The sequence below is a fragment of the Phyllobates terribilis genome, unplaced genomic scaffold (assembly GCF_046119375.1).
Source record: "Phyllobates terribilis strain yellow unplaced genomic scaffold, ASM4611937v1 Scaffold_11__3_contigs__length_659146591, whole genome shotgun sequence".
In the NCBI taxonomy this organism is placed as follows: Eukaryota; Metazoa; Chordata; class Amphibia; order Anura; family Dendrobatidae; genus Phyllobates; species Phyllobates terribilis.
In genome coordinates this window covers 129,849,132-129,874,739 of record NW_027362771.1, presented here as the reverse complement: position 1 = coordinate 129,874,739, position 25,608 = coordinate 129,849,132, and the positions used below count along the sequence as shown (strand labels likewise).

Here is a 25,608-nt window from a genome sequence, read left to right as displayed (position 1 = left end):
TGGCGGTTCCACTACCGAGACCCCCAACAATTATTCTCCTTTTTCAATGGAACTGCTGTCGAGCAATGGCACTAACACTGGATTCATTATCAGAGTGGTGAAGATAGCCAAGCGCTGTACTGGACTATCTTCATCAGCACTATAAATTATAAAAATGCTTCATTTATTTATTTATTTATTAAGTTCTCATCATTGGTGGGACCCTTATGATCAGACACTTCACCTCTCGCGTATATAGGTGACATGTTGTTATTGAGGGACAACCTCCTTATCCATATTTGTTGGCATAGCTAGCTAATTTTTGGGCTAACACAGGCATTAAGAGTTTCAGGAGATACCAGCAAAATACAGTAGTAGCAGTATAGTTCTCAAAATAAAGTAAAAAAGTTATTAGGCTATCCTCTAACTAATCCTTTTAGTTGGCTCGGTGTTATTTTTGTATTTGCTTTTGATATTTGTTTTATTTTAGTCAACTTATTTTGCATAGCAGGATTTTATTGTACATTGAAAAAATTAAAAAAAGTTCTGCAACCTTTTAATATACTTTTTGCTTACATGATTTTAATGGTATGTTCATATGCTGCATATTTTCAGTGGATTTTGTTAGTGGATTTGCATGCAGCATAATAAAGTAGCAGCTAAATGAAAGATTTCAAGAAATATCATCTGCAGGTTGCTGAACGTTTCTAAGGAATAGTGCGGGATTCAATGGTAATTTTACCTTTTGCAATAAATAGCATCTGAAATCTGTCGCAAATCTGCAAGAAAATTGGCATATAACGCATGCAGATGTTGTAGTGCATTTTGCTGTTGATGTGGAAATATGTGCAGCAAATCTTCTATGTATAAACATGCCCCAAAGCCCCCATACACATTACACCAGTGTTTCCCAACTCCATCCTCAAGAGCCACCAACAGATCATGTTTTCAGCATTTCTTTAGTATTGTACTGGTGACGGAATTATCTCCTAGGGAACGCTAAGGAAATCTGTTGGTGGCTCTTCAGGATTGGAGTTGGGGAACCCTGCTGCAAGAGCCTGCCAATATCGAAGTCAGTAATGTGTATGGCAGCCCCGGCGGGCTCAAAGTGAACATTGATCTTATATGACCTATTTAAGACAGCCGATCATATTGTCTCTCCGGAGATATGCTGCCGCCAGACACGACTGGCAACAGCTCTCTCATAAAAAGCACAGGAGTGCTCAATCGAATGAGCGTTTACAGTATGTGGGAGATTGTTGCCGGTCAAACGATCGGCCAATCCATCAGTTGGCCAACAGATATGTAATGTATATGATCGGCTTAGAAAAATTTTGTCTCCTTTCAGTGAACAGAAATGTTTATGCTTACATCTACTCTGAATATCCCCACAGTCCTAGTACTTCTCGCAGTGAACACACTTGTATGGGGTTTTGACAATCTGACTGTACATCACCTAGAAACCTGTCCCAGCTTGTAGAGGTATTCCTAACAAGGTTATAATATGGTGTATAGGAGAATATGTTGTCCTGCGTACCCTGTAAAAACAATGCCTCTGTTGTTCACACGTTGTGTCTGGTATTAGTTCCTTTAGAGCACTACTCTGTTGTTTTTTCTTTTATTTCAGTGATGGAGTGGTGTCACTAATGTACGTGCCTTGCAATTAGTAATATACTTACTAGCTACCATCTTCATCTGTTATCAGTGCCGCAATGGTCGGTCTTCAAGTTGTGACCTCCCAGATCGCTCTAGTTTTTACTGGGCGAACCAAACGTCACTTCTCAATGTAAGTCTATGAGAGCCAGAACAAGGAGGCACTGACAGACTTACACTGAGAGCTTGTGACCTTAGCTGTCACTTCGGTCAGTCAGCAGCTGGGTCATAAGATGGCGGTGTGGGACCGGAGCGGCGCTGAGAAGAGCAGAAGACGGTGGCTTGTCACTTTATTACTAGAGGCAGGGAACATGCATTAGTGATCACACTCCAAAAGTGAAATAAAAAAAACGCCAGAGAGGTGCTTTAAGTGACTGGATAAATTTACTATGCAGTTTTACAGCCAAAGCAAAAGGAATTTGATAAACTTGATAAACTTCTAGATATTTCGGGCCACTACAGACTTCACTTGGAATTTAATGTGGAATGCAAAACAACAATAACTAATGAGAAATTTAACGATTTGTACAATATATGAATGAAGAGCTATTTGTTATGAGCTCACCGTCTTCCTCTGTAGTGATGTTGACAGCGTCACTGTGCACACCTTCCCCTTTCACTGTACTGGCAGAGACTTTCAGAATGTAGCTGGTATGTTTACGCAAACCTGTATACATTAAAAAATTGGGTTACTTTCGTTTTCCATTTCTGGCCAATTATGGCCGAAATGTCACACTTGTTTTTCTTATAAATTTCTTTACTAATAAAAAAGATTTTTGAGCAATACATCCAGTTCCTTGGGTACATCTTGATTCACAATGAAAATCCAGGGAAGACTGAGAGTAATCTGGTCTTTCCAATGCATATCAGGTCATGAGTTCCTCACCAAGAACTGCACCAATCAACCATAGAATTAAAACCACTGATAGGTAAAGTGAATATCAGTGATTTCTTATGACAATTGCATTTGTTAAGAGTTGGGATATATGAGGTAATAAATAGGCAGTCAGTTCCTGAAGTTGATTTGTTGGAAGCAGGAGAAATAGACAAGTGTAAGGTTCGGAGTGGTAAATGGTGATGGCTAGACAACTGGGTCAGAGCAACTCCAAAGTCCAATTGCAGTGGTTAGTACAAAGAAAAGGTGGTCTAATAAAGGGTAACTGGTAAACCAACATCAGGGTTATGGGTATCCAAGACTCACTGATGCAAATGACGAGCTACTGGAGCACACATTATGGCATCAAGTTAATGCTGCTATAATAAAAAGGTGTCAGACCACACAACTTGCTTTGTATGGGACCATATGGTTTTTCAGTAAGATAACAGTTTATTTTTTTCAGCAAGATAGTGCACCCTGCCACCCAGATTGCAATCCGAGCATCTATGAGATGTACTGGAAAACAAATCCACTTCACGGGGGGCACCCCAAAATTTACAGGACTTGAAAGAATCGGCTGCTAACTAGATACTTTTTGAAACCCTTAAAGAACTTGATGGGATATAGCTGTTTTGCCAGCAGAAAGGGGACCTAAACATATTAGATAGGTGATTTTAAAGGGTATGTCCAATACTCAAACAACACCATCTCAATCAGAATGTTTGCCGCCAGTATAATAACATCACTTATACTCACCTCTGGTGCCAGTGCCATTCCAGTGGTGTCGGCACTCGGTCTCCCAGAGATCTTGCGACATAGCTATGTCACGCAGTCCCTGCGGCCAATCAGCCCTGGCTTCACTCTCCACACCTTTGGATGAATCAGACATCCATTGGAAGTGAGAAGCCAGAGATCCAACTTTTTCTTGATGTTGGATTCATCTGGAGGTGAATATTAACCCTAGAACGCATGACCATAAAAATCTACACTTTCACATACCTGGGGCCTTTTAGGCCCGTGTGCAAATAACATGGAAAAACTCAAACAAAAATGACAAACAACTATATACATGAAGAATACCTAGAGTTTCAAAATTCTAACTAAAGTAATCTTGCAGAAAATAGAAAACAATTAACAGGGCGGGCCTGCGAGGCCCAAGGTATGCGTTCTAGGGTTAATGTTGTTATTTTACTGGGACTGATTGAGATGGGGTTGTCCTGTAATGTTGAACCTGATTGGTATACAGATCTGCCAAAGGTGTTTTTGACTCAGAAAAAACAGCACTGGGATATCATGACAACAAAAGTATAATTTGACACCTGACTTAACCCCTGTCTATTTTTTGTGCAAAGATAAATTGTCTTAATACTTTTAAATCAGACAACGGTATGTGACAAATTATTAAAATAGTGCATTGTGACTCATTTGCTACATCTGTATAGTCATTCTAAACAATGGAACTATGACCTGGATTAGATGAGTACTTGTAAATTTTAAGGAACCCTCTAATGGAACTGGAACACTTCTGGTCTTGAACCCACTGGAATGACCACTGTATCAAAATTGTCAGTTATCTCCTACATAAAACATTATTATGAAATTACCTGTAATAGTAAGTGAGAGATAAGCTGTATCTGTAGCCCTTTCCACAGTGCCATTCAGCCATGTTACATAAACGGTATAATATAATATTATTCCATTTGGTATAATAGGTGCAGAATACGATACAACAATTTCTGTTGAAGATACGTTTCTATATATTATGTTTTCAGGGGCACTGTCTGGTGCTGAAAAAAGAATAAGAAAAATATAGTTCAATATTGGTTTAAGAAAAATATGTTAATTATTAGAAATGAGAAATTAGAGGTTAGAACAGCTACTGAGTCCAAACATGTTGTACGAAAAAAAAACAGTTGTTTCTTTAATGCAACAAGTACTGGATTTAAGTTAGTTGTACACTACCTGAACAACCCCTTTTTAAGTTAAGTCCTCCCACTTGTAAATTAAAAATTACAGATATTTACCTCCTGCACTGGCGCCATTCCATCAATGCCGACGTTGGGTCTCCTGGGGTCGAGTGACATTGTTATGCCTCATGAGCCCTGCATCCAACCAGTGGCTACTAATTAGCTGTCGGACTTTCTTGGCATAACAATTTCATGCAAACCCCAGGAGACCTGACACTGATATCTCTAACTGTGTCGGTGGGAGAGATAGATTTTATTTTTATTTTACAAGGGTGAGTACTTCATTGAAAAAGGGGTTGTTCAGGTAGTAGACAACTCCTTTAAGCTCTAATCACTTTCTTATGCAAACAAATTTTCTTACAAAGCCACGCCACTACAGATTAGTGTGGACTATATGGTTAGCATGCCTGATAATTTAGGTAAGTACAGAAATCAAAGTAATAAAGGATAGAAAAGAGCAAGACAGTAAAATTAAATAAAGTTTTAAGACATACTATTGACTCAACCTCGCAATCAAGCTTTTTATATATACAGTATACTATATATTTTTTTATATATCTATATATGTATTTTTAGCCATTTTTTGACGGAATATTCAAAGTATTAAAATAGTGTTGTGTGTGGCAGTATTCTTGCCAGAAAAGATAACAGATGTTAACAGAACCATCATGGATCCTCTAGGAATGGAAAGCCATGTGCGTCCCTCTGGCAGCTTGCTGAAACCGTCTACCCCTTTCTTTCCATATTATTTCTAAAAAACACTTCTTTTAAAAAAAAAAAGAAAGTTAACATCCTCCCACAAAATCAGCAATCTGTAGAAATGTTGAATTATTTGCCTGCCATGCCAGTGAGGTCTACCATAGTGAGAGCATAGCATAAATTTAGGAGACCTGCCTGGAGAATGGCATACCGTGACATTGTTCCTGCCAGGTATATAAGTAATAGGGCCTCGCCAGGTGTTAAATAAACAATATTGAAGAAGACTTTTAGTCTGGATTGAAACAAAAAAAAATCCCCAAAACAACATTTTAAGTTAGAAATACATTAAATGACTACTATTATTTTTAAGGAACTACCGCTGTTTCTTTTTTTGTTTATACCCATTACTTTGTACCCTTGAATTCTACAACATATTATTTAAGTAAAATAATCATTCATCTCTCTGCCCTTCCTCCCTGTGATGACCTGAGTAAAGAGTATTTCATTGTCCTCTCATAAATATCTCTTTTTCCTGTGAGAAACAGGTCTTTAAAGGCCATGAGTATCCGCTAGACAAACTATTTCCACATGTAATGGTATAGCCATAAATCAGATGATATAGGTAACATGTTCATCACATATTAATATAATACATGTGGACATCTGTCAACCCTGAGAATACAATCACAATATTCAATATAGAACCCTGAACAATATTTTATAATATTGTATTTTATTCTTTTTAATTTATCTACTTTTAATTTAATAAGAAAAGTTATTTCTCTGACTCAAGATATATGCTTGTTAAAGGGGTCTTTGACACGTTTTTTTTTTTTTTGCTGTAAGTGCTAAACATTATTTTTGTAGATAGATAACAAACCTATCAAAATCATTGTGCCTTATTATATGTACTTTATTTTGTGGACCAACTATCTGCAAAAAAATTGGGTGCATGTCATAGTCCATATCAAAAGCCTGACTGGAGTAAGTTTTGTGGCACAGACCACGGAAGCTACAAGATTGCAGTCACTCTATTTCACTGCAGACTTGTGAATCCTCACATCGCGCGCATTGCACACTGTGAGCATTCTCCGGTGCAGGGAGTGGTCGGTCATGTGATCTATATACTTCCAGTCACATTCCTACTAGACTATGTCCAGCCTCACTCAATACACTTGCATTGAGCTTAGCAGCATATGTCTTGTCGGCACCTGACCGTATGTATGCAAATCACATACTTGTGGCCACACGACCAACACTCACGGCACCAAAACCAGAGATTCCACACAGCGCGCAGTGCAAGCGATGTGAGGCTACACAAATCTGCAATTACATATACTGCAGACTTGTAGCATAAAGCCAGACAACCTATTTAATTAATCAGGCACATCTGACTCTAACATGTTCTTTCATCAAGACTAGCATGAACAACGCTGGTCTTGATGAATCGGAACGTATGTGCCCCTGGACCTGCTCAGTACAGACAGCTCTATGTTATTCATTAGTGTCTAATCTATGCTACTTAAGTGACACATGCATAAATTGATGTGTTAATTTAGAATATAGATTCTGGATTATTTTAAAGAATTAGAAAGACATGCTTGGCAAGGAGCTGAAAAAAAATTGTACGATTTACCATCTTCACCAGTTCTTACAAAAAGCAATCTACTTGTTCTTGGTCCCGGCCCCATAGCTGTACTTGCGCTAACAGTAACACTGTATTCACTATATTTTTTAAGTTCTGTAATTATTACAGACTGGGTACTGCTGTTATAATGCTGAGCGCTAGCTGCAACGTCAAGACAAGTGATTGTGTAATACTTAATAACGCCATTGGGAGAAGAAGGTGGAGAATACAACAGTTGTATGGAAGTAGAGTTTAGAGTTCTGTAGGATAGGTTATAAGGCGGATCATCAGGAACTGCAGAAAGAACATAGAAAAAAACATCAATACATTGTTACATAGAATAAAAGATGTGTGAAAAGAAGGCACTAAAGTAATAAATTAAAATCATTTAAAATACAAACTCTAATAAGACTTTTTGTAGGGCGTTTGTCATCCACAAAATTGCATTTAAAGGGCCTAAACATTTATATCGGGGAGCTAGCCTCTATTAAAATCATACTAGCCAAGTATAGCTTAACTTTGTATTATTTAAAAATTAACCTATTTAACTTATTTTATCAACAATATTTAATCTTTTTTTTGAGACCATGCATAGGAGCTGGTGCTTTTTATTAGAGCCCATGAAAGATATTAAATTTTAAGGAAACAAAAAGAATATAATAGAACGTAGAAATACAATGGTGATTTAATATTTACAACATAATATGATTTAGGTAGAGTTATAATAACCATTACTATAAAGAGACTGTCCAATTGCTTGAACTTACCATCTTCCATAGTGGTCATGTATAGGATTTCACTAGTTTGATTACCATCTCCATGTATTGTGTGACCTGATACAACAACTTGATATTGAGAATATTTTTTAAGATCTGACAGAACGATTAATGAGTCATTGCTTTTTGTTGTTAGAGAATGAGAAGAATTCCAGTAGTTTATCTTGTAAAACAATATTATTCCATTAGCGAAAATTGGTGGTTGCCATGTGAGCAATACTCTAGTCGATGATAAATTCCGGTACAGCAAATCATATGGTGGACTGCTTGGAGCTGAAAATACCACATAATTAATAGAAAACAATGATACCGTACTTGTAGCAAAAACAAGAGAACTATATAGGATCACTTATTCATCTCTACATAGCAAATCTTCATAGGTACAAAGCAATACTTAAAAAATAGGAGACGTCTGCAATTAAATGGAATCTGTTTTTTTGCCACGTAATCTGAGATATATAACCAGCATTGAAAGAGAAATTTAAAATATAACCTTTAATAATCATTACTTTTTTAAAACCCAGTTGATATTGCCTATATCCAGGTACATCCAATTCCATGGACAAAAAATCTTTTAAACATACAATGACCAGTGGGTCAGTACACATATAACAAACGTATCAGATATAGAGCAAAAAACAATTAACACTGTTGGAGCACATTTAGTGATAGTGGTCACTTTCTAATCGCCTGTTTAGTATAATCAACCTCAGGCAAAACGAATAAATGTAAAAAGAACAGTCTCACCCATAGTCTTCATTATTCGTAGAGGGTGAATGATAATCCCGGCATCTGACGTGTGGGTAAATCAAGCCAGTTCATGCATTGTTCGGTGGAGCAACGGTAGAGACCCTATTAGGCCCTGTAGAGGCTATCATGGCCCTGTAACCCCCGAGCTCACACCCTTACAAGGGCAGTCCATAAGCGACCCCTCTCAGTAAATATCCCTAAAGCAGTAACTCGTGCATCTCCTGACGCGTTTCCCCCACCAGGGTCTTCATGGGAGCTTAATGCACGATACAAATTATTATGTCACACCACCCCAGTTCCCTAGCGACGGTTTAGAAAAAGTACTTTTCAGGGCCAGGACTTTTTCTAAACCGCTGCTAGGGGCCATATCCCATACAATCTATGATTGCTTGTTCTTCACGTAATCTGAGAGCAGCATAATGTAGAGGCAGAGATCCTGATTCCAGGCATGTATCACTTACAGGGCTGCTTAGTGTAGTTTTGATAAAATCACCATTTTATCAGCAGGAGATAATCACTAGAGATTTGGTAATCCTGCTGCCATATTATCCTCCATATTCATGAGCTCTGTATAACCCCACACCCACCACTGATTGGTTGGTTTCTGACTTTGCACAGTGTACACAGAAAGCTGCCAATCACTGGTATAGATGAAGTTATACTGAGCTCAGAATTCAGACAACTGGTTTATCTGCAGCAGATAACATAGTTATTTTATCACAGCTGCAGCAAGCAGCCTAGTAAATGATACATCACTGGAATCAGGGCCTCTGCCCCTACATCATGTTTCTTTCAGATGGATTAGCAATCTGGACACAGATTCCATTTAATTGTCTCAATATTGGGATTGTATAATGTCGATGCCGGCTCTGAAAGTGTTGAAAATTGTTCAATCCAACAACACTTACTGGGTACAACACCATTTTTAGACAGATGCTTTTATAGATAAAAAAAACTATTTAAATTTTGACACATCTAATAGAAAAATCATATAACTATACATCTCTAGGTTTACCGTCTTTGCCTTTGCTGCACTAAGGAGACGTGACAGCTGGACGTTTTGCACATTTGTACTCACCAGTTTCAGATGTCTTTACTGAGAGTATTGGTGTAGACTGGTCTCCATGTCCAAACTGGGTGTAAGCTCGAACAGAAATCCTATAGAGAGTGTATGGGTTTAAATCAGTTATGGTGAATGTTGTTGAAGTTGTGTTTTGGGCCAGTATCACTGTTGAATTTGTGTAGATTATTTCATAGAGTATAACGATGCCATTAGGTTCGGCAGGGGATGACCACTCCAAATTTATAGCAGTTGCATTAACACCAGCTGAAACCAGATTCTGAGGTGGTGATCCTGGTGCTAAAAGAAATAAATAATACTCATGTTACAAAGCAAGAAGATAAAGGTACACATACACGCTGGAATTATAATTCACAATCAATTACCAAAAGCCTACTCTCAGAATTGTTACAACCATAAGATATTTATACAATTAAAATTCTTCAGACAAATCTGAAATCATGTTGTCAAGGTAATCAATTTATGGGGGACTTTGGCTCTTACATATGGGAGTCTGTGCCTTCTTTATAATTCATTGCCCCTTTGATAAAGGCCCACGCCAAAACGCGCGTTGGGGTTGTGCTCACAGGCTAGGGATCCTCCGGGTACGTACTTCTATACAGGTAATATGCTTATACTTCACATGCTATAGTTTGGTATCAGTCATTACTGTGTATGTACACATATAAATTGATCACTTGTTATACCCGTGGCTGTGATTCCCTTCTTTTAATGTATATGTGCAAAAAACAGACACTAGCATCCTTTAGATATTGCATATGGTAGCCATATACATGTTTAGTTTCCCTGTGTGCCTTTTTCCACATGGCAATTACTGTTGGTGTTTTTATCTCACATTAACCTGTCAACATTTTAAATAATAAAGTTTATTACATTTTTGTAGATTATGGACGTTTTTGTCATCATTTAGGCGACCATGTCGTCTCCTTCTCTACTTCTTTATAATTGTATAGTGGCTAATGACAAATATCAGTGATAGTTATGTTATAACTCCTGGGGAAATCTGACAGCTACATTTTGGTCTGTGTTATGGGAAGCTGCAGCTACTGAGGGACTGCTTATGGTACTTACCAGGGCTTGCTGCTATCACTGTAAAAGATGCAAATAGCTTACACTGGTTTGTAGGTGACAGACACTGTTATTGGCTGTAAGCTCCTGTACCCCTGATGAAGCCTAATTAGCAGTGAAACATGTTAGGGGAGCTTATGTGTTAGGTTATAACAATTGTGATGGCTTTCCCTTGCACAAGTAAGGTGTTGTGTAGTGCAGACACACCATCAGCACAACTATTGCTTCAGCAAAGTTGTGAAATACTGCTCTCAATTAGTATATATTGGAAAATCTACACATTAGAGACTTAGTCCTCCAGTTGCATTCTAATAATTTACTTAGTGTCAGGTATATAATATTATTCATTTTAAATAATAAAAGCATTTTTTTTACTCGTGACCGTGGATATGGTGAAATAAGGGTAATTTTTTTGTCTTTATGTAGATTATTGTATAGACCCTGCTCTCCAAACAGCAGATGATGCTGAATTCTCAGACTGCAGTTTGACATAACATGTATTATTTAGGATTGCAGTAGCCATAAATTTGCAGTTGTCTGTCTCATAGGACATTGCTTTGACACCCTACCAAAACACAAATCTAATAGAGACAAATCATTCATTTATTGCACAAATATGTCTTGGTCTGACAAGTGTGTAATAGCATGTGCTTTCCCTGAACTCACTCCGTCAATGAAGTCGCAGTGATTGTATAGACCCGATTTTTCTTAGGTTTCTTCTCACTGAGATTTTCTGCATACTATACTATTTAATTCTGTCAGTTGCTCCTTACTTGCTCCTTAGTATCAAACTACAGGTTGTATTCACTGTTATTACAAAATACTAGTTTAGTGTGAAAGTTTATCTGTCACCAATTTTTGAAATATAATGAATATTGGTGTAAGATATAATCCCTTATGGAAATTCAGTTACATTATATGTTTTCTTTTTTAGTGTCTATTGGTTATTTTAGTCATTTTCACTTAACGTAAATAGAGGAAATTTGTCGAAGGTTTTACTGTACTTTTATGGCTTAGAAAAGTTACAAATAATGTAGGTGTGGGGGGCAGAAGGGAGGGATGTCTGGAAAATAAATTTAGGGTAGCGCAGCAGAATATGAGGTCACATGGTCAACTAATTAGCCGCTAAATTCTGTGTTCTAAGAAGGTTGAGCAGTTCATTGGACCGCATTTTATTAAGAGACTTAGATAAAATTTAGGATATCTACAGTGATGGCCAGTGGCCACAAGTTTCAGATGATTAGCAGCATAATCTGCCAGTTTTAGAAGAACTGGTCCACCATTTAATGTGTATGGGAATATCCAACTCTCCCATTACAGCTGATGTTAATGGAAAGAAGGGTTGGGCATGCTGTATTTCAACATGCCTAATCCTTTTGCTCCCACAGGAAATATGTCCCAGCCAGAAGTATAAAGTAACTACTTATTTACTCTCCTTCTTGAGAATACATGCACATATCTATGTTGGAGAGTTGGCAGAAATAGCTGCCAAATACATGTTTGTCCAACAACTATCTCAGGTGGCTAGTAGATTAAAAATATTTTTTGAAAAAAAGTCTCTCTTACAAAATGCCAACTCAGATTGTGGCCAGTGATTAACAAGAAAAAATAGTGGGCACTCCGTGGTTATATGGTGGTGCACATGGAAGGAGTAAAGTTCCAAAGAAGATACAGGACCCAGCACACACATGTAAACATTGATTCGTTTATTCCACATGGAAAATGGCAAACGTTTCAGCCCCTTTTGTCAATCGTCAAATGCCCGGGAGGGGCTGAAACGTTTTATTTTGCATTTTCCATGTGGAATAAACAAATCAATTTTTACATGTGTGTGCTGGGTCCTGTTTCTTCTGTGGCCAGTGATTGACTTTGTGAGCATTTCCTGCCATTTTTGTTATGTTTATAGGGTCAGGAAATAAATACCAGAGGTGAGCAGATAAACAGGAGCTACAGGGGCTTTGAGAAGGTGATTATAGTGTTCTTAAATTTTTTTTAAGCTCATTCAAAAATATTTTTATCCTCTGAACGACTCCTTTAGGGTGCTGGAGAAAAATCTTTGTCACAAAGTGCACAATGTATACTGTAATTATCACATGCTTTTTTATTTATTGCAGAAACAAAGAAATACAGTATTCTGGTGACAGATGCCATGAAAGGAACGAAGGATGAGCAATTGATAGAATTTATTATTGTTTATGGCAAATATCAGCAAGGTTGTACCAACTCAGGGTTCATCCACAAACAGCATTTTTTATCTATAGACCAGGTAATAAATGTATGATGACTGGAGGGCTTAAGTCCCACCTTTGGGTCCTACACATTTGACGCGCCCCCTGGGCAGTGGGGTACTCGGTAGCCGGTCCGGTCGGTGCTGGGGGTGTCACAGTGGCAGTGACCCCGTCCGTGACCCAGGGCGGTCAATAAAAGGGGAAAAGTAAAAGGGGATAAAGTTTTTAAAGAGATAATGTTCGTGACGCCACCTGTCGTATGCGGCTATATGGGGCTGCCGCTGCGGTGCAGATCCTCTGGAGCTGATGGTGACGCAGCAGAGTTGGTTCAGCTCTCCACAGGCAGAGCTAAGCCCCAGGGCAGGAAATAGTGATGTTATGAGGTAGATGTTGCTGGTGCTGTGTAATGCAGGGCTGGTGATGGTGCAGCAATAATTCTAGGACACAGTGGGGTGCAGTCTTCAAGGTTTATTCACAGTTGTTCAAGACTCCAGGTTACCAGCGCCAGTGTGTAACCTCCCACGTCGTCCTGCGTTCACCAAGGAAGGGGTTCAGCAATCTCTCAGGTGTTTCAGGAGTACTTAAACGGGACCCCGTTCTATGTTCCTTTCTCGGTCGTCTTCCCTGCACTGGCTCTCACCCTCCTGCCCTACGCCTAACAATCAGTGTCCCAAGCCGGTAGCCTCGGGTCTTGTCGGGCGACTTGCAGTCCCCTGGACCCTATGCGGCCACATTTTCGGTGATATAATTGTGGTAGTGGGCAGCTGCACCTTGAAAGTACAGTAGCCTCCGGTTATCTAACTCAGACTGATTCTTCTCCACTAGTTTAGGGGCCGGTCCCCTCTGCGGCCTAATCCCTCTATGTCCGTGTAGATTCCAGTGCACGGGTGGCTTACTGCACGTACAGTGCCACTGGGATCCCCTCTGCCTCTGGAGTCTTCCCTCTGCTCCCATCCTCTCTCAGACTGTCCCCTGGGCCTCTCAGTCTAGGCCCACTCCTCTCTCTCTTTCCTCCTGAGCAGAGCTCCTCCTGAGCTCCTGCTCCCAGCTCTCTCTCCTCACACTGACCTACCTCTAGATGGTTCCCCCTCTTCTTATACTCCTTCTGACGGTGCTCCCCTGATCTACTTCCTCCACCCACACCCACTAAATGGTTCCCCCTCTCTTGGTTCCCCCCACTTCCAACCAGGGACAGGGCTCAGCATTGTACACTTGCATCTTGCCCCTGCCTGCTGGTCTGGAAACGTGTAGTGTTGGATGCAGGTGGGTGGGTCCCGGGCAGTACTCCCTCCTTACCTAAGAGTGGAGCACCACACCTCTGGATGAGATGCAGTACCTCTGTGGCGACTGAACCCGCAGGGGCGCCACACATTTATATTGCTCCCCATGTCTCTGTGGTTCATGTCTGGTTCAGTCTCTTAGCCCTTATCCACATGTATGTCACTTGACAAATCGTAATGTTTTAAATATTAGAGTTAGGACTGTCCCATAAGGGTCGCCATGAGGTGATGGGATGGCTTTTGCATTATTTTGATCAAAATTATGTTAACTAAGTACTAGTGATGGGCGAGCACTAAAATGCTCGGGTGCTCGATGCTCGAGTCGAGCACATTGGAATACTCGGGTGGTCGACCCGAGCAATGAGCCCAATGTAAGTCTATGGGAAACTCGAGCATTTTTCAGGCGGCTCCCCCCGGTGGTCTGCAGAGGGCCTAAAAATTGCCCAAATCGATGGGAACAGTGCTCAAATGACATGAACTCACAATAAAACATACAAAAACAAAAACAAAATGGATTTTCCTGGGAATTATGTTAAGGAACATCCTTTCCAGGGTAATGACTTGTAGATAAAGCAAAATAAATAACCAAAAACAAAACAAAAATACTCCACCATACCTTGGGCTATGTTCACACTTAGCGTTTTTGATGCATTTTTGCACTTTTGCATTGCTTTCAGCCGTGACAAATGCATTCACCAGGAAATGTCATTTTAACATTTTACAACCAGATCTGGCCATGTGGTGTGTGAGATATCATCAGACACTTCGTGTTTCATTAATGAAGGAGGGAATCTGAAAGTCACAAATCCTATTTTTATAGGGCCATCAGGTTTTACTATTCATAAAGGGCCAGCAGTTGGCCCTCACTATTCTTAGAGAGCCATCAGCCTGCTATGTTTTATTGTTCCCATTACTGAAGAGTGGGTCTCCTATACTGTTATTGCGTATGCAGTGAGTGGCAGGGCTGCCCAAAATTTGGACGCACCCCAATACCACTTTGAAAATTTGGATGCACCCCAATACCCCTTTAAAGAGACTTAGAGGAGGGCCTCCTGAAAACATTGTTCCCATTATTAGGAAGTAGGTCTCCCATTGTGTTTGCCTATGCAGTGAATGCAAGGGTTTCCAAAAATTTGGAGGCACTCCAATGCCCATTGGAAGAGACGTGTAGGTCAGAGGGCCTCCTGAAAACAATGTTGCCATTATTAGGAAGTGGGTCTCCCATTGTGTTTGCCTATGCAGTGAATGCAAGGGTTGCCAAAAATTTGGAGGCACTCCAATGCCACTTGGAAGAGACAGAGGAGGGCCTTCTGAAAAAAAAATGTTCCCATTATCAGGAAGTGGGTCTCCCATTGTGTTTGCCTATGCAGTGAATGCAAGGGTTGCCAAAAATTTGGAGGCACTCCAATGCCACTTGGAAGAGACGTAGAGGAGGGCCTCCTGAAAAAAAATGTTCCCATTATTAGGAAGTGGGTCTCCAATTGTGTTTGCCTATACAGTGAATGCAAGGGTTGCCAAAAATTTGGAGGCACTCCAATGCCACTTGGAAGAGACGTAGAGGAGGGCCTTCTGAAAAAAAAATGTTCCCATTATTAGGAAGTGGGTCTCCCATTGTATATGCCAATGCAGTGAATGCAAGGGCTACCAAAAATTGGGAGGCACTCCAATGCCCCTTGGAAGAGACGTGGAGGAGGGCCTCATAAAAAATGTTCCCATTAGAAAAGAGCGGGTCTCCTATACTTGTAGTGCCCATGCACTAAGTGTATGGGCTGACAAACATTTACCCCTGGGGGGTATAAATGAACATACTGTATAAAAATTTTTTTTAAGGGGATCATAAACACCCTTTAAAAAAATTATGTGGGTGTTGCATCACGGACCACGGTCACCCTGATAATATGGTGGTGGAGGATGAGGATGAGGAGAAGGAGGAGGACAAGAGCAAATAGCCAAAGTCAGGAAGCATATACCCATGTGTGGGTGTAAAGAGGTGCATGGGAATACACCTCCCAAAAAAAGACACTGGATTTGAGTTTATGTTACGCTACTATCATTCGGTGGTGTTGAGAAGTCTGGCCCAATCCAGCCCTTGTTTATTTTTATAAGAGTCAGCCTGTCAGCATTTTCTGTTGACAGGCGGATGCGCTTATCAGTTATAATTCCACCAGCGGCACTAAAAACCCGCTCTGATAAAACGCTAGCGGCAGGGCAGGCCAGGACCTCTAAGGCGTAGAGAGCCAGTTCATTCCACGTATCCACCTTGGATGCTCAATAATTATAAGGCACAGAGTAATCACGGAGGACAATGGTACGGTCAGCAAGGTACTCCCTCAGCATCTTCCCAAACTTTGCACTCCTTGTGAAAGTACCCTGCTCCTCAGGGCCTGTGCGATGGAAGGGGCTGAGAAAATTCTCCCAGAACTTTGACAGTGTTCCCCTGCCTCTGCTGTATTGAAGTTGTGTCTCTCTCGCCTGTACTCCTTGGTTGACCAACGAACTGTGACCTCTGTAGCCAGCATTTTCAGATGGGAATTTTTTTAATAGTTCCGCAACAAGGGCCTTCTGGTACTGCCCATTTTTGTAGACCTGTCCGCCTCAGGAATAAGAGGTATAAAGTTCTCCTTGTAGCGTGGGTCTAGAAGTGTCACCAACCAGTAATGACTGTCACCCAAAATTTTGAGAATGCCAGGGTCATGGGAAAGGCGCCGTAACATAAACTCAGCCATGCATGCCAGACTGCTAATAGGCAAGACTTCTGTGCCCTCACCAAGAGGATGACTGACCATGACCTCCTCCTCTCTGTCCTCTGGCCATCCACGCTGAACAGACGGTATGACACTTGTGCAGGTAGTACCATCTATAGCGCATGAAACTAGCTCCAGTTCTTCCTCCTCCTCTTCCTCATTGTCACTCAATCCACATTGGAATAAGTTGAGGCTGGGCTGTGTGTAATCACCCTGTATGGTTCCTTGCTCCATCGCATCGTGCTCCGCCTGCAATGCATCCTCTTTGATTGTGAGCAGAGAGCATTTCAGAAGACAGAGAATCGGGATGGTGACGCTAATTATGGCGTCATCGCCGCTCACCATCTTGGTGGAGTCCTCAAAGTTTTGGAATATGGTACATATGTCTGACATCTATGTTCACTCCTGAGGTCTTATGAGTGGAGTCTGAACTGAATACCGACGGCCTTGTTAATGCTGGTACTCAACAACTGCCCTCTTCTGCTCACAAATCCTTCCCAACATCTGCAGTGTAGAGTTCCATCGCGTGGGGACATCACATACCAGTCTGAGTCGGAAGCTGCAAACGCTGCTGAAACACAGCAAGGGCAGTGGAAGCTGTATGTGACTTTCTAAAATGGGCACACAGGCGGCGTACTTTAGCAAGCAGATCCGGAAGCTCCGGGTAGGATTTGAGAAACCGCTGAACCACGAGGTTAAGCACATGGGCCAGGCATGGTACGTGTGTGAGCTCGCCTCACCTCAGAGCCACCACTAGGTTCCAGCCATTGTCACACATGACCATGCCTGGCTGTAGGTTCAGCGGTGTGAGCCACAGATCTGCCTGCTTTTTCACAGCTGTCCACAACTCTTCAATATTGTGCGGTTTGTCACCTAAGCATATTAGCTTCAGCACAGCCTGTTGCCGCTTGGCCGAGGCAGTGCTGCAGTGCTCACAGCTTGTGACTGATGTGGTCATTTCGGAGATGGAGGCTGAGGTGCAGGAGCTGTAGACTGTGGGCAACCCTGATTAACCTAGGGCCCGCAATCTTTGGGGTCGGGGGGACGTGTTCCGTTCCAATGTCCGACTGGGTCCCGGCTTCCACTATGTTAATCCAGTGTGCCATCAGCAAGATGTACCGTCCCTGCCCACAAGCACTTGTCCACGTTTCTGTGGTTAGTTGGACTTTCCCGGTACCTGCGTTGCTGAGCGCATGGCTAATGTTTTGGGACGCGTGCTTGTGTAATGCGGGGACGGCACACCTGTGGGGTGCTGGCTGCGTATTTGTGTTGCGTTCCAAGGACTGGGGTATAGACAACTGAACGCTGCGCTGGGACAAGGACGTGGACGTGCTTCCTGATGCTGCTACTTGAGAGTGTGCAATGACAGGTGCAGGGCAGGAGGCATCTTCGCATGCACCATGGACAGGGGATTGGCTTGCATGCACAACAGCAGAAGAAGCAATGGTGCCACCCACAGACACTGTTCCTGGACCCTGGGGTTCGGCCCACAAAGTCGTGTGCTTTGCTGCGATGTGCCTGATCATGCTGGTGGTGATCAGACTGCTAGTTTTGCCACCCCTGCCACCTGGCCTTTTTGGGGTTATTGGCAGAGTCTTTAAAAAACAACCAGGAAGACCTAACTGTTGTACTGGCAACTTCCTTCGTGTCGGTGTTGCGGGGAACGGTTGCCTGCCTTCTGTCTGCGGCCACCACACTGCTTCTTCCTGCCTGTTGGGGTGCTCTGCCTCCCTCCCCCTGTGTGCTGCTGTCCTCACTCTGCATGTCCTCCTGACAGGTTGGGTCAGTTACTATATCATCCACCACCTCGTCTTCCACTTCCGCTCCCTGGTCCTCCTCCTGACTTTCTGGCAATTATGTCTCATCATCGTCTACCTCTTGTGACACTTTCCCACCGTCGCCTTTGTGTGACCGTGGCTGCTCAAATATTTAGGCATCGCTACATGCGATCTCCTCTTGCCCCGTTTCAATTGAACCGGGCGAGAGGCCTGAATCTATAAATGGAAAAGTGAACACCTCTTCAGAGTTTCCAAGTGTGGGATCAGTTGTCTCTGGGCACTTGTCATGGTGGGAGGAAGGAGGATCAGGGTGAGGAATATGCAGTCCAGACTCATGGCTACTGAGACTTGACCATGTGGAAGACAGGGTGGTGGTGGTGGCTAAGTGAATGGAAGCATTATCCGCTATCCAGCCAACAACCTTTTGACACTGCTCTGGGTTCAATAGTGGTGTGCTGCGGTCCCCCAGGAATCGGGACAGAAAGGTCGGGCAAGAAGATGTGGGTGTTTGTTATGGCACAATTTCAGCTTGCCCACGGCCTCGGCCTCTGCATGCAACATCACCATCACCATCACATCTAGTTCCCCATCCCTTGCCATGTGCCTTGCCCATTTTAAATGGAGGACAATATCTTCCATGCTGGCTGAATTTGAAGCGAAGTTATATGTAATCCGTGTGATGGAGAAACCACAGTTTTAAATACCTGGCCTGTAGGTAGCTATTTTGAACAACAAACCGGTGTCAAAAACTTTGCCGACACACTGAAAAAAATTAGAATGGAGGCCAGAAATGGCAGAATTTTCAGAAAACGTATATATGATCCATGTGACGGACAAACCACAGTTTTAAATACCTGGCCTGTAGGTAACTATTTTGAACAGCAAACTGGTTCCAAAAACTTTGCTGACACACTGAAAAAAAATTAGAATGTAGGGAAAACTTGTCAGTATTTTCAGCGCAATTATATGTGATACATGTGACGGAGAAACCACAGTTTTAAATACCTGGCCTGTAGGTAACTATTTTGAACAGCAAACTGGTGTCAAAAACTTTGCTGATGGACAAACCACAGTTTTAAATAGCTGGATATTTAGCACTGTAATATGGAAAGGACCTGGCTGTATTCTGCAGTGCCAACAAGGAAATGGCGCAGAAAAACGGTGTTCTCTGGATTGATTTTTAAGCAAATAATGAGGATTAAGATCCCCAAAAAATTATTCCGGGCCCCTGAGACCTGGGCCTTTGTCTAGAAATGTCTAACAGCAGCAAAAGACAGAACTGGAATGGAGCCTCTTGTGCTATATGCACTGCAGTCTGCTATATATACTGCCTGCCTGATTTCTCTGCAGATGGATTAGTCCTCAGAAGGACTGTTTGTTGAGATGGATATGTGTAATGTACTTGTTTTCTCCCTACGCTACCTAATACACAACCAAATCTCTCCCTAGCTTAGCAGAACCTCTCCCTACACTGCCTGATTGCTGAGTAGACTGACGAGCACAGTGGCACTAGGTCTGATATAGACCTGATGACGCTGTGCGGCCAGCCAATCACGGTAATGCCATAACCATAATGACTGCGGGATTACAGTGAGTGGCAGGCAATCCCTGCATGTTGATTGGCGCTCTAAAGAGTGCCGAAACATGCAGGGAGGGGGCCTGAGCATCAACCCGAGCATCTCGCAAGTACTCGGCGAGCTCCAAGCATCTCGAGTACTGAGATGCTCTGGCAAGTACCGAGTGCTTGCGAGTATGCTTGCTCATCACTACTAAGTACCCTTTATTATTTTCATACACTATTGCGATTTATTTATTTACTGCAGGGTATTTGTGTATTGTATTTCTGTCTTTATTATTTTTCCTACACAAATCATGGAAAATGTGGGTCTTATGCCCCATGTTTGAATGGACCATTGCATCACTATTCCACAGAATGACTACTGGCTGATGGACATGCCCGAGTGCAACACTTTCTTCGAGTACATCAGCTCTCTCGGTTAATCTCCTAGACATTAAATGTAGTAATAGTACACATAGATGATAACTGTTCCCAGACATAAAACCCTTGTTCTTGTGACCAGTGTGGGAACCCCAGCAATAAAACATGCAACACCTATCTTGTGGATAGGAGAAAAATGTTGTGAGTGAGTGTGTTGTTAGAGATTTGTTTACATGTGGCCTATTTGTGTCAAGTCTGTTCCATACATCACCAAATATGGTTATTTCAGTAGTGCCACTTAGTTTTTCAAAGGGGTTGTCCACTAATTGGACAACCCTTTCTGAAGCCCTATGTTTCCCCCAAGTACAATAAAACACTTATACTGGCCTCCAATGCCGGCACCATTCCATCAGTGTCAGCTCTGCCTCTCCTGGGGCTCCCGTGACATTTTTATGTCACTTGATCCCTGCAGCCAATCAGGGCTGGCTTTACTCTCCTCTCCTACAGACATAATTGACATCTGGAAAAAGTGAGAGAGCATCCGCAGCTCTCACTTTCTCCGCATGTCTGATTTATCCGAAGGAGAATCGAGAGAATCCAGCGCTGATTGGCTGCAGGGATCTGCGAGGAAAACATAGGGATGCAGAAGAAGTATAAGATAGATTTCTGCAGCAGAAATATCTGAGACAGAAACCTGTCACATCTCAAACCGACCCAAAATTATAGTATTACCAGTCCGTTATATAAGCTTCTGTCTGTACATGGTTTGCATACGTTTTCAAAATGTAGTGGGATTTCAGACAATATAATGGCACGCAATTTTTAGGCAAACATATTGATTGCCTTCCTCTTCTATATTTATATCACTTTCATCAGCACTTATTGATCATGTATTAGGGCTAATATTCCACATTCTGGTGAAAATATATAATTTTCAACTGAAAAACTGAATGAAATCCTGAACCGTGCTCTTGTCTATTGAGGACAACACTTTGTCTGTGACAAGAATAATAAGCACATATCCACAAAAACATGCAAGAAGATTGCATTCATATGTTGGGTATAATGACTCTGCATTTGTCCAGAATTCATTATTTCAATTATGTGATGCAGTACTATTATCTGTCATTACTCAGCCAATTTTATAACCTGCAAATGTACAATATGGCCTCTGATCACCAGGCTATAGTATTTATACTCACCATCTTCAAGTGTTCGTACAAAAATATTATTTTCTTCGGAGACGGCACTTTCGCCTGCTGAATTTGAAGCTGTAACACGCACCTTGTAGTCCATATACTTTTTCAACCCTAAGATCAATAAATTTAGCAGCAAAATCAATATAAATGTTTTGTCAAATAAGAAATAGTAGATTGTATAGTTAAAAATAATCTGCACGTATGATAGGGGATAACACTTTGCTAGTCATTACTTAGTTCACACTGGTAACTCCCATTTTATTTAAAATAAGCTCTAGAAGCAGAATATCAGTTGAGCTCTATGTCCGGCCTATAGATTTTAACAGCTCATTTACATATAAGAAAAACATTGATTTCTATTGAATAAGACATCAGATCGCAGATATCAGAGTATTATTTTATTCAGCTTTCTATGCCCTGCATGTCCATGTACAAGAGGAGGACTGATCCTACTGACAGATTCCCTTTAATGCTAGAATTTCACATCATTGTTCATGTACACCAGTTTATATAATTGAAATATTTAGTACTAGATCTGTGGTAGGTTTCGCAGGACCAAGTTCATCGACCACGTCTGTAATCCATGGCCACTGGATGGAAGCCTTGAGAACTGCATCCTACCTGACAGCATTTGCAGCTCTTCTTTTAATCAGCTGACCTTGTGCAATGTCATTGTTGCAGTGTGATGCATATGTAATGTTGCACCAGGCTAACTAATGAAATGAAGAGCTGCAGATATCAGCTGGTAGGAGGCAGTTCACAGGTTTTCCATCCAACTGACACGGATTACTGATGCAACCAGTACCGGGCCCTGGAAATTCTATTTCATATTATGGATTCTACTTTTATGCAAATGTTTAGTTATTAGTGATGAGCGGTGTTCGACTCGAACTGTTCGCCAATCTCAAATTCGAGCTGTTTTGGGCGGTGTTCGAGTCGTTCGACGAACTTGAACGATTTGCAAAAAATTCGGCTGTTCGAGGTTATGTTCGATAACTGTTCGTGCACCAAAAGCGTAACTGGATTTTTTCACAGTAATACTGTTAATCAATGATAATAGACACTTTCAGTGTAGAATGGGCGGGGGGAGGGGCAGGGGATGGATCTCTGCAAAAATAATGCCGATCTCCATTTTTTTTTTCTTTTCCGCATTTACAGTGGGGAGGTGCAATCTGTCAGACTATCAGCAGCGCACACACGCAGCGAAGTGCTTTTATTTCACACAAGCAAGGGCATGTGTCATTGGCTGTGTATGTCACATGTCCTTGCCCTATAAGACCCAGCCATTTTCCCCGTCGCCACCATTTTCTCACTGCTGCAGCTGAGTGTTAGACAGCACCGATGCTGCTGTGGGCGCTATACAGTATAACTGTGTGAATTGCGAGCGAATTTCCAGTTACATAGAGAGATAAGTTTAGGGAGTAGGGACTAGTTCTAATTGCAGCCCTTTAGAGGGCTAGGTTACAGCAGTTCATAGCACTTTTTGCTAGGCAGGTCTGTGCCAGTGCTGTGCAAGTGTTTTTCACAGCATTTGGCGAAATGTAGCTCAGCCAATCCTTTTGGGCCTGTAGCAGTGTCTCTGCTAGTCATTGGAGTAGCCTGTGTTGCAAGCTACAACTCCTGTGTATCTAATACCAATTTTTTATTGCATCTAACCCAGGAAATCTTTTTGGGCCTAGTAGCAGTGTCTGGTAGTCAGCGGAGTAGCCCACCTGTGAAGGAAGCTACACCGCCTTTGTATCTAATTCTAATTTTTTACTGCATCTAACCCAGGAAATCTTTCTGGGCCTAGTAGCAGTGTCTCGTAGTTAGCGGAGTAGCCCACCTGTGAAGGAAGCTTCACCGCCTGTGTATCTAATTCTAATTTTTTACTGCATCTAACCCAGGAAATCCTTTTGGGTCTAGTAGCAGTATCTCGTAGTCATTGGAGTAGCCCATCTGTGAAGCAAGCTACACCGCCTGTGTATCTAATAAAATTGTTTTACTACATCTAACCCAGCCAATCCTTTTGGACTAGTACCACAGTTTGGCCACTCAGCTCTGCTCGGTTTCCATCCATCGTTTTTTGTGCAAACAACTACAGAGTTGCCAATTAGTTAACCACCAAAATGAGTGGTAAAAGGCCTGCTGCTGGTGGAAAGGGGAATAGGCGTGTTGGAAAGAGAAAGAAAGGTTGTGTCCGTGGGGTAGGTGTTAAAGCAACAGTAACATCTGCAGAAGAAAGACCATCTTCCAGCCAAACTAAGATGTCTACTTCTTTTCGTGGACAATGTGATATAATCCCTTTCTTGCGGACACACCCATCGCTACAAATTCCAGATGAGGCACAAAAACAGCAGGTGCTTCAACAGATATCAAGTGCTCCTTCAAGTGGGCTCTCCTCCACCTCAACTTCAACATCACAAATACTCCAGTCCTCAGAGGTGTCACCCCAATCGCATTTGCTTCCTCACAGCTCCCAAGTCTCCAGCTGCCCGTCTGAGTATGGGGTAACACAGATGGTTGAGTCTGCAGAGCTGTTTACTCATACTATAGCCTGGGAATTAGAGGTCTGCTCCAGAGCTTCTGTGAATCCAGACGAGGAAATGATCTGCACTGATGCCCAGAATGTTTATGAGTCGGATCCAGGCCCAGATGAAGAAGGTTCTGAGCATAATGTAGACCCTCGTTCCCAAACTGTAACTTCTGTTGGTGGAGACAATGAGGAAGACGATGATGAGACTCAGATACCTGATTGGAGCGACAACTTGACTTTTCGGTCAGGGCAGGAAGAGGTTGGCTATGAGGACGACGGGTGTAAGAACACACAGGGTGATGATGACGAGGTTGGAGATCCCACTTACTGTCAACCCACAGTCAGCCAGTCGATGAGGTCAGCAGAGGAGGTGGAGGAGGATGCTAGTGACGGCAAGGTTAGGTTGCGCCTTCCTGGACAGAGACAGAGTACTGGAAGCACGTCAACAACTGCATCCTCAACCACAACTCTGCCTCTGACCACAAGTCGTGGTGGCTCTTCAGGTTGCATGGGCTCTAAGCCTTGCATAGCCTGGGCATTTTTTGAGATCGCAAAAGATGACCCAACTCATGTTATCTGTAACATTTGTCACCAAAAGTAGAGGCCAAAAAATCCATAGCTTGAGTACTTCATGCATGAACCGTCACATGGAAATGAAGCATAAGTTGCAGTGGGAAGCTAACTGTGCTACAATGCGGCCTAGCGGGCCGGGCCAACCACCGTCTGCCCCATCTTGAGCATCCGCGGGCTCTTCAACCTCTGTGACTGGGGGGACAGCAGTCACACATGTTTTTGGACGCAGATCTGCCACCTCATTACCCACAACAGCCAGCGTGATTGGCAGGTCGTCAGTTCATTTGGAAGTGGAAACACCTGCTGGTGATAAGCGCTCTCCGACATCGAGAGCACCACCTTTGGATCAAGGCAGCATAACATGTCCGCCTGCATCTTCCTCACAGACAGGCAGTTTGCCGGGGACACCCTACCCAACCCCGTCTAAGCACAACAGCCAGCCCTCGGTCCCTCAGATGTGGACAAGTAAAAGACCATTTCCTCCTAGCCATGACAAAGCTAAGAGGTTGAATTTCACCATCTGCAAGCTGTTGGCTACAGAAATGCTGCCTTTCCGCCTGGTGGACACAGAGGATTTTCGAGACCTTATGTCTGTCGTAGTGCCCCAGTACCAGATGCCCAGTCGCCACTACTTCTCAAAGAAAGCTGTGCCTGCGCTACACCAGCATGTCGCACACAACATCACCGCTTCCTTGAGAAACTCTGTGTGTGACAGGGTGCATTTCACCACAGACACTTGGACGAGTATGCGTGGACAGGGGCGTTACATGTCGCTGACTGGGCACTGAGTAACTATGGTGACAGCAGGACAATGGGCTGCTGTCCAAGTCTTGCTGTCCCCATGAGTTGTGCGTCAATCCTCTTTATCTAGAAGT

At 42.4% G+C, this 25,608-nt stretch overlaps 1 protein-coding gene across 1 annotated transcript in view; it reads right to left on the bottom strand.

Annotated features, from left to right (window-relative positions):
* PTPRQ (protein tyrosine phosphatase receptor type Q) overlaps positions 1-25,608 on the bottom strand; it is an 814,679-nt gene that overhangs the window by 280,127 nt on the left and 508,944 nt on the right. The window contains exons 31-36 of the mRNA XM_073651596.1: positions 21,649-21,756; positions 9,407-9,688; positions 7,570-7,851; positions 6,812-7,096; positions 4,114-4,296; positions 2,198-2,299 (exon numbers count right to left, since the gene is read on the bottom strand). Of these exons, the coding sequence (XP_073507697.1) occupies positions 2,198-2,299; positions 4,114-4,296; positions 6,812-7,096; positions 7,570-7,851; positions 9,407-9,688; positions 21,649-21,756 (1,242 nt within the window). The remainder of the gene's footprint in view (positions 1-2,197; positions 2,300-4,113; positions 4,297-6,811; positions 7,097-7,569; positions 7,852-9,406; positions 9,689-21,648; positions 21,757-25,608) is intronic.